The sequence below is a fragment of the Rhamphochromis longiceps genome, linkage group LG10, assembly GCF_057381845.1.
Source record: "Rhamphochromis longiceps isolate RC_006_pf linkage group LG10, R_longiceps_female_GT1.1, whole genome shotgun sequence".
Classification (NCBI taxonomy): Eukaryota; Metazoa; Chordata; class Actinopteri; order Cichliformes; family Cichlidae; genus Rhamphochromis; species Rhamphochromis longiceps.
In genome coordinates, this window is record NC_140566.1 from 25,514,006 (window position 1) to 25,533,515 (window position 19,510).

General features: G+C 38.2%; 1 protein-coding gene across 1 annotated transcript in view; it reads right to left on the reverse strand.

Moving 5' to 3' along the window:
- The window catches only part of fstl4 (follistatin-like 4), a 224,057-nt gene that overhangs the window by 125,569 nt on the left and 78,978 nt on the right, over positions 1–19,510 (reverse strand). The window contains exon 4 of the mRNA XM_085421101.1: positions 1,308–1,550. Within this exon, the coding sequence (XP_085277227.1) occupies positions 1,308–1,550 (243 nt within the window). The remainder of the gene's footprint in view (positions 1–1,307; positions 1,551–19,510) is intronic.

Consider the following 19,510-nt stretch of genomic DNA (forward strand, 5'->3'; position numbering starts at 1 on the left):
GCTTGTGGAGGGTATCGTCATCTGGACCCAAATCAGTTGTCATTGTTGTTGCGTGTACTGAACAAGTCGACAATACCATGGTATTTAACCCTATAGATTACATTTAACTCATTTACTGAAACTGAAAATAAAATATTCTAATAATTTGAGATACCAGATTTTTGTTTTTGATGTGTTCTAATAATGATCTTTAAAACTAAAATAAAATAAAAAAAAACGACAACATATTTCACTTAATGTGCAATGAACTTGAAATAAAAAAAAGTTTTTCACAATATTTTCATATGCAATAATACATAGTAACCTGTTAATTTAAACTATTTTTTTTCTTTTATCTATGCACTGCTAAAATCCTGACATAAGTTAAAAACAGCAGGTGGGCGTTTCGGCTATATTGACATGAGAAATGATCACTCAGTGTGAAGAGAGAGATGCCTGATCAGCTGCACTTCCTTTAACTGAGTGAGCGCAGGCTAAGAGAGTTGTAGGAAGTAGCAGCACAGCTGGATTGAAAGCTTCAGAGAGTTACCAAAGCTAAAAAACTAGCTTTGTGCTGAGGCGAGTTGGAAACAAAGATGTGCGGTTCTTTGAGCTGAAACCTGGAAGGCACAGCGCTGCGACATGGGAGGCTCATTAACTTGTTCACACATTCTATAACATGGGACTGTTAAGTTTCCAAACTCACACGCATCACACATCTTCAATTAATATGAAAACTATGAATGACTTTATATAGAAATGTTTTTGTAACTACTTAATCAAAGTGTATTTAACACAAGGTGTTACAGAGTATCACATAACATTTTGACTCATTAAACACCCACATTAATTTTTATATCAAATACACTTTTTGTGACCTTCTTATTTGTTACTTTGGATAAGGCAAATTATTGCAAAAAACAAAGAACCCACTGTTCCAAAGGTACACACAAAACCTAATACTTTAAGACTTTTTAAGCAACAACAGATGGTGAAATATGTGAAAAAGACTGACGTAAAATTGAAATATCCCTGAAAAACAAATACATGCAGCAAGCTGTTAGTTTGTTTGTTATCAAACTTTGGGGGGAAAATAATTTTGACAAACAGCTGCAGTATCACAGCATGGGCACACATATGTCCTCTATATCTTCTTCATCCTAAATGCCTTTGTAATTTATTTTGATTAATTATAATAGAATATCCAAGTTAAATAGACTTTTTTTTTTTATAAATATAACTTCAAATATATAACTTCAGTCATTTTTTTAACAGTGTGTGGCAGCCCTCTGCAGTGTCAGTGTAGCAGTGTAGCACTAAATCTGTACCTTTAAAGAAACAGTCCTTGCTGTGTACCACGTAGATCCGTCTTCTTTCCAGGCAGGCAGTGCGGTAAACCTCACAGTGGTTCTCATAGAATCTGCCGTCTGAGCCGCACACCGGCACAAAGGAGGGCCGGCATTTTTCCTGGCAAACGCACTCTGCGCGGCCAGTTTTTGCCATTAGCACACATTGTCGACCCCGTCCACAGTAGGTCCTCCGACAGGGGTCTCCATCCGGATCAGATAGGGCTGGAAGAGCAAGAGAGAAAAGGGCTTTTATATCAAGAAAGAAAGCCAGAGTGTATGCCTTCATAAAATCGTATGAGAGGGGGAAACTTAGGCAATTTTTACTTGCGTATATAAATCGGAAAGAGTTACAAGGGCAGAGATAGAGATCAGCTGAATTTACAAAAAGCAAAAATGAAATAGATTTGTCTCTCCAGCACAGACAGACAAAGACATGAGTATTGCTTTCTCATAGATTTTTGCTGCTTAAAAATAACATGGCCAAAATTCAAGGACAGTTCTCATGTAGTGTGAGATTCTGAGGAACTTAGATAATCAAATATGTTTTCAAATAAATGAATCAAAACAATATAAAAAAAGACATTAATTCTCATTTAAAAAAAATTATTACATATGTGGTGCAGAATAAAACTAATCAAATATGTATTAAGGAAAACACATTTGCATGGATCATACAGTAGGCACCAAAATTAGAAAAACCGTAAACCAATGACAAACACCTCCAAACGTGATGGCAATTATCACACGGTGCTAACGAGGATAAACCTTTTTTTAAACCCAGTCTAACTCTCTACAGCTCAAACTGCAGGCTGCCCTTATTAACACCTCTCAGTAATCATTTGCACATACACGAGCACATGTGCATACAAACATACCAAGGTGTGTTTGAGCATATAAGGGCACTGAAAATGTAAGTAGAGTTTCCACATTCTGCCTTAGCTATTTTGTTGCCTATTAACACAAATGCACTCACTACTCACCCTCTTCATTATAACAACTCCTTGTGTCATCTCCTGACCTACACACATATGCAGGGACAAATGCACACAGCCATCACCACTGTAACCACTCACTGCCTAGGGCACCTTGCTTCTTCTTCTTCTCACTGATTTAATCTATCTGCACTTAAAGGAAGTCAAAAAGCTGCTGATTCAGCCAGATGCTCCACCTTGGATTGATGTTTCCTGATTCTGTGAGCCTGACCTCTGGCCCATGCTCCGTGGGGTTATTACAGTGAAAACGAGATTCTCTAAAAGGTACAAGCAAGGAATTTGCTGCCTCACAACCTCATCTGGCAAATGCCAGGGGAATATATTAAACATAAAAATGCCAGATCCCTCCTAGAGTTTACATGTTTTTTCATGCGGTCGTGAGAGCGCCCAATTAATTATAGGCAAACATGAAACTCTCCTACGCAAGCACCCACAGTGTTGAATTCATTGGCAGAGGCTTAACTTTAGGGTTTATCTGCAAGATGATAAAAATTCATTCTGTAGTTTTATTTGAAAATAAAAGCATTTTACAACAAAAATGAGTAAAACATTTGATATAGATGAGACTTGATTTTTTGAGTAATTAAGTAAATAAATAAAATTTATTTATAAACCACTTTTTAAAACAAGAAGCTATTAAAAAGTGCTTCACATGGGAATATAAAACAAACAAAACAACATATTACACATGAACATTACCCAAATGCCTTTCTAAACAGATGTGTTTTAAGCCATGTTTTAAAAGAAGCCACAGAGTCAATGGTGTGTAGCGGGGGAAGTAAACTGTTCCACCGTATTGGAGCTAGGGTTTGAAAAGCGTGATCCCCTTTCATTTTCAAATGGGTCCGTGGAATAGTCAGAAGACCACTATCAGTGGATCTAAGGATTCGGTTTGGAGAGTAGGGCTGAAGAAGCTCAGTGATATAGGTGGGGGCCTCTCCTCGTAAAGACATAAATGTAAAAGTGAGGATTTTAAACTGATATCTGTACCCAACCGGAAGCCACTGCAAGGATTTTAACATGGGAGTGATATGGGAGAATTTATTACTTGGACCGCTTGAAAGCAATTTAAGGAAGCCTTAGACAGACAGGAAAAGAGTGTGTTACAATAACTAGGAGGAGATGAAGGCATGGACAAGCATCTCCATTTCACCTTTGGTGACAATAGTCCTAAGTTTAGCAATATTTCTTAAATGAAAAAAGCAGGAGCGGGTCAGAGACTTGATATGAGCATCAAAAGACAGAGATTGATCAAAAATTATTCCAAGATTCTGAGCAGTAGCTTTTGTCGAGGCTGAGAAAGGACCAATTGACAAATTTGGGGCTTGATACTCTCTGGAGCAAGAATTAAACACTCAGCCTTGTCTGCGTTCAGCTGCAAAAAATTGTTCAATTTCCTTAAGACAGTCCATTAGAGTGGATAATTTGTCGAATTCCCAAGGTTTAAAGGAGATGTACATCTGCATACAGATGTTAGGAAATAATTATGAAACCGCTAATGATACGGCCTAAAGGAAGGATATATAATGAAAATAACAAGGGGCTTAAAACCAATCCTTGTGGGACTCCGCATGAAATTTTTTACTACATCTGACCAGACGTTTCCCACTGAAACTAAAAGTGTTCTATCAACCAGAAATTAGGTGAACCACTTTAGGACAGATCCAAATATCCCTACCATATGAGTTGAGTTATTATTTTATATGGAGACCGCTTCATTCACCATTAGAACAATTTGGAAAACCACAGAGGGAAACTACATGGCAGAATTAGCCTCTAAGAACATTATAGGACTTCCAGTGTAGGCAGGAGACATTCAAGCCAAAACTTGTTCTGACAGCTAGTCAGTGCCTGTGAATGCAGATGAATCTGAAATTCCATTTTGTCTACTGGTACTAACACATTTTGCATATCCAAAAGCACAGTTTATGGAGATCAGCATAAGATAAGAACTTCTGAACCATCCTTTTGGTTTCTGTTAAAATATAAAAATGTCAAGAAGTGGTAGGAGATTAGGAGTCCCGCAGCCATTACAGGCCTACGGCGGGCGTTTTTATCAGTTAAATCACTGTTCTAAGCGCTCACAAAAATGAAGTTTTGGCGTTAAAGCAAAGCTTTAAAAGCCCTAATTGATCCTGCTGTTTCTCCTATTAAAATTGCAAGCATTTTGTGCCTCTTGTTTACCTTTGAAGTCAACAAGCTCTCTTATTTGCCATGGAAACCAGGGCAAACAATAAACGACATGTGTTCATGCAGTTTTGAGGTTGAGTCAGGGATGCTGAGAAGGGGTCAACTTTATTATCCCTCTCTTGAATAAGGCTAAAAACCATACTGGCTTAACTTAAAAGAACCCAGTCCACGCTCTTATATTCAAACTGCTGAAAAGAGAAATTGAATTTGCCTCCAGTATAATCATATCTCAACTCTCAGCATATTCAATAATAGAGGTAATACGCTGTTGTCAGAGGACAAAAGTCCCTTAATTGCATTAAGGAGATTTGGGGGCCAATGCACAGAGGAACACAAGCTCACACACACACACAAACACATACATTAACACACCGGCACCCTCCTACTCACTTTTAGGTGTTAGTATGTAAACAAACATACACTCTATAGTCACTGTCTAATATCCAGCTTCTGTGCTTGCAAACACTGGAACATGGTCAAATACGAACACACACAAATGCTGCTGAAATTACTAAACCTTATGTGAACAAAAATAATGATTAACAGAACAAATAAATCACAGTAACTACTGTGATAGTAGCAGTTTAGGATTTTGAAATGTGTGACCACCTTTTTCTGTCCATTTGACATATTCTTGTCTAAACCTGGAATCAGTTAATAGAAAATAACTGGTGGAGTAATCAGTAATAAGCATATTCGATATTGGCAGTTAAGCACAGCCCACAGGTAGGTGCAGCCTGACCTGACATTACTTTGACTACTTCTTTATCATAATTAAGTATTGGGAATCAAACTAAGTCGCGGCTTGGGGGCGTGCCAGGTAACTACCCCGATGGGAGTGTGAGGGGGATGGAGAGAGTGAAGAGAGACTCAATATCCAGTTTACTAATTGTTCTGCGTGTCTCGGCAAAGCATCTGTGGGAAATGCAAAATATCCCAGCTCCCCTGCGACCTTGCTGTTCATGTCAAGGTCGGGGACGATTACAAGATCGTTTGTATTCTCCAAGCATGAGAGATTAAATGCTTAGCAACAAACATCCAGTGGCTGTTATCCACTGGCGCTGGTTCTTCCTTCTTCATCTTCCCCTAGCTCTCTCCCCTTCCGTCCTCTTTCTTCTTTTCCCATTTTGTTCAGAGAACAGAGTACATGAACAGCTGCCGTTCAAACAACAGAAACAATAGTGCCCAAAAGTTACATTTACAATACGCAAGCTGTCTGACATTTAGCTAATTCGTAGCACTCGCATTCATCCTCACCATAAGTTCTTTTGTCTCACTCTCTTTTGGACCACGCTGGTTGCAATTGTGGCTTGCTTAAGAGGCTAAAAATGTCATTTGATAATCCTTCCTGTTTAAGCCGCTGGCACAGTACATATAAATGGCTCTTACAAGACGAAGCTTTTTTATGGTGCCAAGACAATACCATGCTGACCATACTGCTTCAAGCCTTTCTATCCTGTCACTGCAGTTTTTTGTTGATTATTCTTCATCCTCCTTTCCCTCCCCCCCTCTATTTCACTGCATGTGTATGTGTCTCTGTCTTTGTTTCCTCACTTTCTCTTTGTCAATATCTTTCTAAACTGGGCCTCAGAGAAACTGAAACCAGACATTGTCCACTATAATTACAGATTTCCTGTGCATGTTTTACGAGAAGCACTGCTGATAATTACATAGGAACATAAGCGACTGGGATGCGGTGGTAAGACTATTTTGGCTTATCTCCCTGACATTTTATGATAATCCAACATAAGTTTCCTCCTTTATTCCCCTTTTATGCAAGCCTAAGTGGATGAGAGCATAACTGGAAGCACAGCATGACTGACTGCCTTTTCATTTGTCGGGAAAAGCTACAATCTTGTCAGTCTCAGCCCTTACTGAATCATTTTGAAAAAGCTATTGGTAATTTGAATCCACAGTGAGGTATATAATGTGTGTGCAGAGCGCACTAGCATAAAGAACACAGCGAGTGCGCACACACACACACACACACACACACACACACACACACACACACACACACAGAAAGAGAAAGTCAGAATATGTCACTTCACTCTGGAAGCAAAGTACTTCTGTCTAAGCCCTCGCTCTATTTAGCAACTAAAATATGCCTCAATTTATTTATACCTGAGGCTAGACTCTCAAGCTCTTTAAATTCCTTTAACATTTAAAGGCAATCACAATAAACTTTATTTTGTATTTAATCCAGCTCCACAGAGGCTAGTTTGTTGTTTTTTGATACTTTCTCCTTGGAGAGACAGAGGGACACTGTAAGAGCTTCTTAGTAATTAGACTAGAAGAATATTTGCCCTGCTGATGTGGGACTCACTGCCTGCAGCACTACAATGTCATAAACCACCTTGATCCATGGAAATATGCTGCAGTCACAAACCCATACAGACACAAAGAGTTTTCTCTTTTTTCCCTGCCAGCAGACAGCTTCCGTTTTGTGATCGAGCCACTAAAGTGCCGCCGTCTTTTTAATTCAAGTGTTACATGAGTGTAGCATACATGTGCATGTAAAGGGCATGTGGATGGAGCACTTGTTTATTTGAGTTGTGCCGTCCAGGAAATGTACAGTCACATCTGCTGATCCTACAGATCAATCTGTTTGCTCTGAAGCAGCTGTAGATAATTAAATATTGAGACGCGCCGTCAAACACTGTCTCCCCTGTTCTGCACAGTTGGACAAAGCTATTCTGACATGCACACCAAGCTGGAATATCAATGGACAGCAGCGGCCCTCGGTGTTAGGTGAGATACTCACAGATAAGCACAAACCTGTCAGTTTAACTGCACTGTACCAAAAATGATGTTTCTTGTTTTAGTACAGAAAGTAGAATGCAAACAAGCAGAGGGCAATTTTGTTTAGATTACATGGATATTCAAGGCGCATCTTTTGTTGCCTTCCTCCCCCATTAAGCTCTAAATTTGTCCTTTGGCCTAGGGGTAATACTACACTTGACAAGAGGACTGATTCATCCAGCTTCCACATCAGACTCCATAAAATTCTACAAGATCACAAATCTTATGGTAAAACAGAAATGAAATAAAAAAAAAAATAGACTGTCAAAAGGTTAAAAACAACCTATTTTTAAGATATGAAGTGTTTCCTGCGATTGGGTGTTGTCTTTACTGTCCCACCTTCAGTATTGATAATTTTAAATATTAGACACAGCACATGAAAAACCAACCACAGACACAGACTGAGAATCTCAGGTGAAGCATCTCCCAGAACTGTGTCTGAAAAGTGTAGTTTTTGAACAGGTTCTTGCGCATTAACTGAAAATAAATTTCGCCTCCACTCTGCACAGCCACACAAGCCTGGGGTTGAGATCTGGTCGATCAGCCAGGGAAATTTGTCCCCTTAGATATGTTAGCGACTCGTCCGTCTTTAGCCTGTGGCAGCAACACAGTGTAGATGAGGTTGATCGACAGTTTCATTTAAACCTCGTGGTGTTTTTATCAGAACAAAAACTGTTTCATATCAAAAGGAGACATCAACAAACAATGAGGTCAAGAAAAAAAATATATAAATAAATACACTGAAAATCAAATAAATAAACAGAATAACAAGGACAAATGTCTAAAAAGAATAATTAATCTAAATGACCACTGTCTGCTTTAAGTAATCCATATTGTATTATTATGTCTTATTTATTTATAATAAGCATAAAGTCATCCAGGAACAAAACTGTTCATGACACCAAATGTCAGCAACAGCACTTTGATGCCTCAATATTCAGGCTGGATTTAAATATTGCCCCCAAAACTCAGCAGCAAGAGAGCATCCAAAATTAGACTAAGCCCCATTTTCCCAAACATGTTTTGAGGAAACAGCCTTTAATAGCACAGAAATTGGCAGACTTGCTCTCAGGTAATGATATAACATGTTAATCATCTCTTCAGACAATCAGGACTAAATCTCGATAAAACTCTAACAAATGCTGACATTAAACAGTAACAACTATGTAAATTCAAAGACAGATTATTACCAATAATTATTGCTGTAGTTTGTAAACAATATGGCAGATATTTTTTATCTAACTGCAAATGTCTAAATCTTGAGACATATTTTTAGATAAAAGCTTTTTTTTTTGGTTTGTTTTACTACAAGAATGACATTACATGGTTGCAACAAGCGACTGACTTCAGTATTGATTAATCTTTTGACATTTTATTTCATATTGTCTCGTTTCATATAACTAAAAGTTCAAATAACCCAGTTTCAATTCACATGCGACAAGCTAATTAAAGGATCAAGCCTTCCTGTCTAGGCTGAATATCAGCTTTTGCTTCTCTATCTTTCTCACAGAGAAGAAGAATAGACAAAGGACAAATTTGCCCTAGTGATGGGAATCGTTTAAATCTATGTTGTTATTAATGTTGTAATTCCATTTCACGTTAGGCAAACATGGATCATTTTCATGGTAATCCTTCTAATAGCTGTTGAGATAATTCAGAAAGGACCAAAGACTGACACAGACTGAAAAACCCTCGTGTCTGAGACTGACAATGAAACAACTGCAGTAAAAACCTCTAATCGAAGTAACTTTCGATAATAATTACAGTTAATTTACACTCACTGTCAAAGCCATTGTTCTCTATTAAATGGTACAAATCTTCCATTACCTCCATGACCTCTTTCTAAATGGCAGGTTAGTCATTACCTTGGCGATCTCCACATTTGAAAGAGAGGTATGGCACTTGAACTTAAATGTTACACAGCAACAAAATGAGGCTTAAATGCATGTAGCCACCTCCCAAACGCAAAGACAGCATCACCATATGAACACAAAGAAAACTAGAGGCTACAATTATGACTAATGTGCCAGTTAAACAATATCATGTGGTTGCTATTTGAGTGCTAAAACTATAAATCTAAATCTATGAAGCTAGAAGTGGACGTTCATTAAAAGGCTTCTTTAAAGACCGGTTCCAACAAACGTAAGCATAAAGACCTTTTCCAACAAACTTTTAAGAGGAGTTAACAACCCTCAGCATAAATCAAATCTGCTATCCATGATGCAGCGCACAGCAGCCTGCTTTAAACTGCAGTTACATAAAAGTAGAGGCTAAGAGTTATAGGCTTTTCCGTGTTCATAAACTTGTATCAGGAAACTTTGATAGCATATTTTTTTACAAGGTCATCCAAGATGTCTGTGAAGGTTCTCAGTCATCCACGTCATCGTAGTCTAAAACTCTCAAAAGACTCTCCACCTTTTGACCTTAGAACTGAAGAAGCTTCTTGGATGAGAGGTGAAACGTCTTCAAGCAACTCTTTCCAAGCTCCTTAGACAAGGTCATCCAAGATTAAAAAATGAACCCTGAATACATCTGTGGCATCCCAAAACACTAATGGAGGAGAAACTTCCTGTGATTTCTGAAGAGGCATGGCTGATGATGAAACTAAAGGACGCCGTGATTAAGGGTGCTTACTTATCACACCCCGACTCAGTGTTTCTCTTGTTCGTCCCCTATTTTTAGTTTATTTTTAGAGATTGCTGCAAGATTTAAAACTAATTACGCAAAAAGATGTTCTGGTCACTTCTTCTGAGGTCGCTTATGATATGCTGGGAGACATGTAAGTAGCTTCTTTAGTCATAGACAGTATATAAAAGATGACCATAACCGGAGGGGTAGAAAACTGAAACGAGCCTAGATATGTCTTAAACCTGTGTTTTGTTTTTTTTTCCAGCAGGGGGCAGTTCCATTGACTGCAGAAAATGGGACTGACTCTCACTTAATTTAATACCTAATTAATCACTTTTCTAATTAGCCAGTTATTACAGTTAAAAAAAATGATGGTCCTAATTAGAGTAACACTGAATAATGCATGGTATACTTTAGGACGTGGCTACCGTGTGATTGACAAGTTGCTATCTTGTGGAGAGTGTGGACATCCTCCTCTGCCGAATGACATTTCTTTTTGGAAAATTGAAATATACTACATGTATAAGGTGGCTAAGCATATAGAAGACATTTCTACAGTGACAACATAGATGAGAAACTGCTAGTGGGCTATTACTTCAGCAGTACAGGACTACATTTCTTGTATTTGAGCTTATTTATACCACTGGGAGAAAAAAGTTATTATGTCACAATTTTGAGTTATTTTCAGCTAGTGACACAAGGATTTCATCATTTCTAAAACCAGCAGCTGATGCTGATGCTACCAGAAATTACATACCTTCACAGAGTTTAATGATTGGCAGTGCTAACTTTAAATTTCAAGTTATTTTCTCGGAATTTGGAGATTTTCTTCCTGTTAAAAGGGAGTTTTTCCTTCCCACTCTCTATATTATTTTAGGGTCTTTACTTTACAATAGAGCAGCGGTCCCCAACCCCCGGGCCTCGGACCGGTACCGGCCCGTGAGTCGTTTGGTACCGGGCCGCGAGAGTTGAGGCTCAGGTGTGAAATGTATGGTTTTCAGGGTTTTTATCGGTTTTCAGCGTTATTTTGTTATCGTTTTTATCGTTAACTCTGTTTTCCTTGGTCTTTTCATGTGTGTTATGAATAAATTTTATTTTTCTCGGTACCGGTAATAGTTTTATTTTGTTATATTTATCCGCGACACCTTAAAGGCCGGTCCGTGAAAATATTGTCGGGAATAAACCAGTCCGTGGCACAAAAAAGGTTGGGGACCGCTGCAATAGAGAGCACTTTGAGGCAACTGTTGATATTAATTGAATTAAAAAAAACAAAACAAAAACAACAACAACATTTTTTTTTCAGTGATGGAAATAAGCTCCAATAATTGTCTGTCTCTCATATTAGTAGACTGCATAGGTATGTTTCAGGGAAATAAAGCAAAGTGATATTATAATTGAGTGATATGTTTTTATGACAGACAATAACAGCACAGGGAGCAGGCTGACTTGCCCTCCACAGACAAGTATATTCAATATGATCCTGGGAGGAAATGTCACAAGACTTGTGTGGCTAGTTCAGCTGATAGGTCTTTATTGATCTTGTAATTCCCTTGTACGTGCACCTGCTCCATTAAGGACCTCAGATCTCTTGAAAGAGAGACCTTCAAGAGCCAGGCGCCTGCTGCTGCTTGTACATTTGGTCGTACATGATCCTCAACATATCAGGTAGTTGAGAAATATTCTTCTTTTTTAGATAATTGTGGGTAGTTTGGGGGGCAGGTGAAAAAATTACCCATTTGAGTGACAATTTGCTTGCATTCTTATGCAGCTGATGTTAAAACTTGATTAGCTTTTCTGCTCTTCTGTCTGAAACTTTTTTTTCTTTTACTCCTGGATAATTCATGGGGTTTTTTTTGTATTCATTGGGCCATTTTCAGCATCACAGTGGGGGCTGAAGCCACAGTTTCCACACATACTCTTAAACAAATTCATCAAACAGCGCATATATGATAAAATAGCCAGTTTTCAACTAAGGCCGGCACATGTTTTGTCTGGGAGAAATGGATAGTGACTACCCACAGTGCATGAAAATGAATGCAGAAAAATAAACACAAAGTAACTGACAAATGCATAAGGACATAAATAGCTAGTGAGCCATGTGAGAGAATGTCTTACAGCACAGGAAAACTACTGTGAGACCAGAGTGAGCAGGAATTCACGCTAGGTAGCCGTCAATCTCATTGTCACATTCGTTATGGTATGGCAGGTATCTCTTTCCCACCCTGTGGGCTGCCTTCCCATGGGATATAAAAAAAAACTTTTATGAGTGAGGAAAGGCTTTTTTGTGAAGGGATAAGTTTCTGATGCACCCAGTGGCCATCCCTTAATAATTAATTCTAAAGATATCTAGAAAATACCAATTAGAATGATTGTTTGGGATATCAATTTATTTTAATTCATATATTCAGCATCACTACAATTCTACATACTGGGTTATAAACGCTAATTACACTTACAATGAGAGCGACTATATCTTTTTCCAATTCTACTGACAAATATTGCCCTGTTGTAATGAAATGCCTTAACTGAATTCAGAACCTCATTAAATTATGTGTTAGGTTGTATGTAAAAATCTGGTTTTGCATCCATATTCATATAGTTTTAAAAATTCACACAGCAGCAATCTACATTGAATACAAACTAGCCGAGTGTCACGCTTTGTTCATGAAAACAACTGACAACAACTACTACCTGCACACCATCTGTTCCAACATCCCGAGGGCTGATATAAGGATATGTGAGTGTTTTACATGTCTGCATGTGTCTGTTGTTAAAAAAAAAAGTACACCAAAAGGTCCAGAGAGTTCTCATTGATTGATCTGAGACTCAGTGAAGCAGATTCACACAGTCTGCTATATTATTTACAGCAGCACTCCCACTGCTGCACCTACAACTACAGCAATATAGGTCTTGCGCATCAGTCCTCTTCAGCTGCCACACTTATATTTCCACATTAATGCCAACATGGCCAAGGATGAAATAAGCTCTCAAATGCAGGTTTTTTTTCTGCAGTTGGTCTGAGCAGGCATGTAAGTGTGGGGAGAATAATCTCAGTCTTCTAGTAAAAAAAAGGCAGAGTTTGTGTGCCAGCACATGTACACGTATGTGTGAAATTTGCTGTGCCCTCACATTGTATTTAAATATATGTCCATTATTAAAAATACAGTTAGTTATAGCTGTATAGCTTTCCCATGTACACTCCATCCTTTTATCATCATCAGCATCTTAATCCCTTTGATCCATCTTCAGCCTCATCTCACTCTCACCTCTTAGCATTTATCTCTCTATTTATACATCTCTCTACAATAAATACTGTATTTTCTGCTGACACCACACCTACACCTCCCTCACTGCAGGGCTCCGGGAGCACAGAGACCCAGCACCCACGACGGCTTTGCTACTATAGCCAAGATGACTAATAACCCCTGCGGGGCAAGAGGCTGCAAAGTTGAGGCACAAAGGTGCACTGTGTATTGGGCTTTCCCTGCTTAATGCTCTTTTTATACAGTTACACTGTTGTCATTAAATCCGCTGTGTTGAAGGTAGAACATTTCTGGCCAGAGCAAGATTCTTAACGAAGAACAATGAAATATCAGCGGGCTGGGCTTATAAAGAATTCATTCTTTTTATTCGGTGTTATAAAGCACTGCAGCATAGTTCAGTAGATAATTCAGTTGAGCATTAAAGATGTACTAATGAGGTTTGTAATTACCGTCTTTAAATTTGGTATTTCACCCTGGCTTTCCACAGGTAAAAAGGCATAAAACCACATTGCAAAGAAGTAATTTATTGCAAAATTCTTTAAAGTGTAAAAGGGAAAAAAGAACCAGGTGAGGTGGTTAGGGCATCTTACTAGGATGCCGACTTTGTTCAACCTAGTGAAGGGTTTCAGGTATGTCCTGCAGGGAGACCCCAGGGCAGCCCTAGGACACACTGGATATGGCTCAGTGTCCCTTGAAAGAGGTAGCTAGGGGGGGTGTGACTGAGTCTCAGCTTGCTACTTAGACTACTATCCCTGTGACCCAGACCTGAATAAGTGACAGAGGAAGGAAGGAAGGAAGGATGGATGGATGGATGGATGGATGGATGGATGGATGGATGGATGGATGGATGGATGGATGGATGGATGGATGGATGTTAAACATGGCTTTCATTTAAGACCACATCAAACAAAAACTCCAAATCTAACCAACAATGTACCAACAATAATATCTGATGTTTACAGTCACATACTGTATATCTCTTTAAAGAAAGTATTTGCCAAAGCATTTATATAGAGCCTGTAGTTTATAATACAAATCCTGTGCCCTATTGTGCATTTACAGTCTATGTGGGATGGAAGTAATATAAAAGTAATATATTTGTGTTGATTATACTGAAGAAAAGAGCCAGGGCGACAGATCTATTTTTAACAGAAAATTTCTGAAAACAATTCAAAGCACAGAGGAATAAAATGAGTGACATTGTGGGTACATAGATGATGCTTGGAGATTAAAACTATTATTGTTTTTAAGCATACGGGACAGAACTGTTTCGCCAAAGGCTCCAGTCTGGCCCCTGGGTGGCTTTGCTTATGTTGAAATTGTAGCGAAGTCATTAATAATTATACTTTTTTAATAAAAGTCAGTGATATTCCTGCAAGCATTACTGCACAGCAGTAGAAATGTATCAGCATTCAAAAGCATTTCTAGATTTCAAGTTATTTGAGTCATAAATAAGTGAAATACTAATAATGCAAAATTCTTTGAATTTGAAGTAGTACGCAGCAGCTTTACTTATGTGACGCTTAACAAGCTCGAAGCATTTCAAATGCAACTCAACTTTAGAAGTGCCAACTAAAATATTTTTCACATGAACATTGGGCTGGGAAATTACGCTGTTTATTTGTGTATATATTTTAAAAAAGCATCTTAAGAAATGATACAAAATATAATATGTACAAAAGAATACAAAGGATATAGATAAAACCATGTGTTTTTTCCCCAGACAAAAACCATGTGTTTCAAACCAGGGACCTTTCACATGTGATTCAAATGCGATAACCACTACGCTACAGAAACTGTGCAATGCACAACCAGCATTTGAATAAAATTAATCTTATCAAGGGGACTATTGGCTTGTCATACAAGAAAGACTCAAAAGGGCTACAATATTATTACAAATCACCGAGCGTCCCCCAGGTAATGAAAGTCCTGCTTGACAGGAGCTTTCTCTTCACGTTATCTCAAGCTCTGCACTTAAATATGGCTACAGATGGAGTGCAGGATATACGCATGTAGAATCAGTGTAAAACATATGTGCAGGTACAGATCCAATATGTTCTCTATTGACTTTCTCAAGCCTTTTTATTTACATAAATAGAATAAAAAAATTATTTTCAGCTAACACTACCAACTGGCTCCGGTGTTTCTTTTTCATTTATTTCCAAATGTGTTTCTCACTCAAACGCACAAAAAAGTTGAAGTGTTTATCACTGAGGCTGGAGATACAGTTGTACTTCTGACAACAAGATTGTAATGCAATGAAGAAATTGCAGTTTACATCAAAGTTACCATAGTGCAGATGCAGCTAGAGTGCACTGACGAGTAAAGGCAACATAATAAAAATGACAAGAGGAAACTAGTGGCTGGGAAGCGTGGCAGGCTTTCCCACACATTTACAGAGGCAGCATTAATCTGATGTTAATGGTATTGGGCTGTAGTTACAATATACCTGACAGCATATGAACAAGCAGGGCTTGCTTGTTTGCAGTTACCTTGCAATTGTAATTCGTTGAAAATATGTTTACTGAATTGACACAATGAACATTCAATTACCTGCAGCTTTACACTCTTAAACACTCTTCAAGAATGTGTTGTGATTGCATTGTGTATACACTAATATGATACGTATGTATGAATGTTTAACTGTCAGAGAGAGAGAGAGCGATCCATTTGCTTTTCAAGAATTTATTCAACTAGTCATATATATATATATATATATATATATATATATATATATATATATATAATTTAATGTTGTTAGATTATAAAAGAGCTCACAGAGAAGGTTTCTTCAAATGTGAATAAAACAAAAATCACAGAGATGTGTTTTTGTAGTTCCAACAATGAAGTTGATACACAAATGGAGAAGAATGAGAACGAGAAGAGAGGGAGAGATACAGAAGTTGGAAGATGCTAAAGACAAACCTACAAGACTAAAATCGAGGAATCAACATAAAGATAAAAGCCTTTCCAAATGCTCGGGGGATCTGTAACGGTATACAGGCTTTAAAGTCTCACTATGAAACATAAAATATGGTTTAAAAAGTGCACTGCAACGTCAGAGTGGAAAGCTAAAGTTTTAAAAGCAGAGCTCTCAAAGCCTTTCGACAGTAAGGGCCATGCGAGGGCACTTGCTTCTGCCAACTGAGTCATGGTGTTTGTTATGGAAAAAACTCACTTTATAAAAGCAGCTCTTGCTGGGCAAGTAGATTTAAGGTAAATTACCACCAAAAGCTAAAAAACAGAAGAAAAAAAGCAGAGTATGTCAAAAAGCCATTCACTTAAAGTAAAACTATGAAACAGCATTTGCGAAGTAACAAAAAAAAAAAAGTCCAATAATAATGTGAGCATTGTGGAAAGTGAAGAACACAGAGAACTACAAAGAAATGTATCTGTATTCTTTTATAAATTGAAGGTGGGTGTGAAGGTACCTACTGCCTCAAACAAAGATGCAAGGAGTAGAGATAGTGAAGGTAGATAAGTTGAAATACCTCAAATACATCCAAAGCAACTGAAAGTGCGTGAAAAAGAGAGTGCAGGCAGATTGGAGTGGGTGGAGTGTCAGGCGTGATGTGTGACTGAAGTATAGCAGCAAGAGTGAAAGGGAGGGTTTACAAGATGGTAGCGAGACCTGCTATGATGTATAGTGTGGAGATGGTGACACTAGCAAAAAGACAGGCAGTGAAGCCGGCGGTGGCGGAAATGAAAATACGTTTTCATCGGGGTGACCAGGATGGACAGCATCTGAAATGACTACATCAGAGAGACAGCTCAGGTTGAGTGGTTTGAAACCAAAGTTAGAGAGGCAAGGCTGAAAGAGTTGGACATATGCAGGATAGACAGTGTTTATGCTGGACAAAGGATGCTGAATATGGAAATGCCAGGCAGGAGACAAAGAGGAAGACCTCAGGGTAGATTCATAGTAGTGAAGCAGGACGTACAGTAATGGGGATAGGGAGATGGAAGCGGGTGATCGGCTGTGGTGACCCCTATAAGGAGCAGCTAAATGAAGATTGCCAGCTGTCTTAACCTCCGAACACTCTTCCACGACATGCATTTTTAATTTCTCTTTGATATTTGGGCATATTGGGACCCGACGAATGTAAAAACAAAGAATCACCTGATTTTTTTTTTTTTACCTGATTTTTTTTTAAGAAAAATGAGAGCCACATATGAGGATATTTGTTTAAAATTTCGATAGAAGAGTAGCAGTATAATGTCCTCGTAAGTGGATATCAGGCCCTTGTAGAGCAAAATTGATTATTTTAGAATAAATAACCCAAAATGTGATGTCCACATATGTGGACGCCAGGTCCTAGGAGGTTAAACAAATTGGCAATGTGGAGTTTAGGATAACCTAACATGTATAATTTCTTGTATGTTGTTCATTCACCTTCAGTTCTTTGAACAGATCTGGATGCCAGTCTTTTAGGTGCTTTGCTAAATTGGAAGCATTTCCTCCCGTGGTTTGAAAAGCACGATAGCATCTTTTGTGTACAGCCTTTTGTGAATCGGTTATCACCTGACATGTACTGCCTTTCTTATCGGGGCTGAGCTATCGCAACAGCTACACGAGCTGCGATCTTCTTCCTTTGTGCCATGTGTAATGTTTTCTGTGCTTGTGTGGACTCTTCTTCTTTTCTTCTTCTTCAGCATGTAAGGATAGACTAGAACATTTTTTAACATTGGAATATATAAACAATGAAATGGATTTCAAAGCATAAATGTATCATGTGAATGTTTTATATTATATAAATATACAGTAATTAGAGCCAGTTGGACATTTTTGGATGTTTTCCATTTGTTAAAAAAATAATGTAATTGATTTTTTTCAGAGAATTTTGAGAACTATTATGCCATTAGAGTCTAAACATTAAAATGCGCGATTACAGTGATATTCACAGGTGATGTTTTTGAGGAGTGCATTCGCATTCATGACCACCAGTAACCTCAGTACACACCTGCTGAAATAACTGCTGAGCCATGCAGGTAAAAACAGAACCACAAACGGAACAGACCAGAATTAGAAGTATTGAATAATACATCAACACTTATTCCTTCTTATACAACTGACAGGTCTAATGTTTAAATGATGGTTTGCCTCAAGGTACCCAAGAGGCATCATGGAGAAAACAGTCTGATATTTGGGATTGAATCAAGAGGGAATAAAAAATATATGTAAGAAAAAAAAGAAGCAAAGGACAAGTCTGGCACTGAGATGAATAAACAGAAAAAAAAAAGCAAGAACAGGAATCTAATGAATAAATAAAAGAAAACAAAAAGAAATTGGCATCTAAAATAGGTCCAAGCACTGCCCAGAGAGAGACGTTCAGTGGGCAATGTCATCAGTGCTGCTGTCGGGTTTGCTCTGTGGTCAGAAGAGCTGGTGTGGTAGTGACAGCTGGCTGTCATCACTCCAAAATGGAAGGGAGACAGCAGGACAGGAGAACAAAAAAAAAAGGAGCAGTGAACAAAGAAGGTGAGCCGGGAGGTGGGAGGAGAGCAAGGGCCAGAGAAAGAGTACGCTGAGAAATGGAACGGAAAAAAAAGGGAAAACGGTTGATTACCGAGAGATGTAAAGTGACTCCTTGACTCATTGATTTGGACCAGTTACCTGCAACTTGAATCAAGTTAGCTTCATATTCTCAGCAGACCTTTTTACTTCTTTCTAAATTAAAATATGTGATGTATGCTTTGGTTATTACTGTTCCTAATTTAGGAATTAATACTTTGTTCCATTATGAGTTCACTTGGTTATCTCAAAACTTGACAGAATTTAATCAAATTAACTTTTGGAGGTGCAGATCAGATCAGAACATTGTCTGATATGGTATTTTACATGCAATCTTAATTTTCTCATCATTACTGGACTGGAATTTAAAAGAAGAAGAATATTTTTTACTCACCTTTCACAAACTGCTCGACAGCTCATTGCTTAAGTTATTATTATGTATTAATTTTACTTCTTAACTACACATCTTTGGCACAACTGTACCTACATGGATTATGAGCCCTAGAAAAAAAATATTATGGTGCGGCAAATCTCCATTACGAGTTAGCGCGGATCGCACCGTGCGTAGCTCGTTAATGCATTAGCCCCACACATGGGCAGATCTCGCTAACTGAGATGCGCCGTGTTAATGCGGTTATGGCGTTAACGTCATTTTAACGAGATTAACGCTGACAGCACTAATATATATTTATAAGGAACAATTGGTTCAGCAGTATCACAATGGTCTCTCGTTCCAGATACTTTACTGTAAACTTTATTTGATGTATTAAAAACACAACAGCATTCTGCATATAC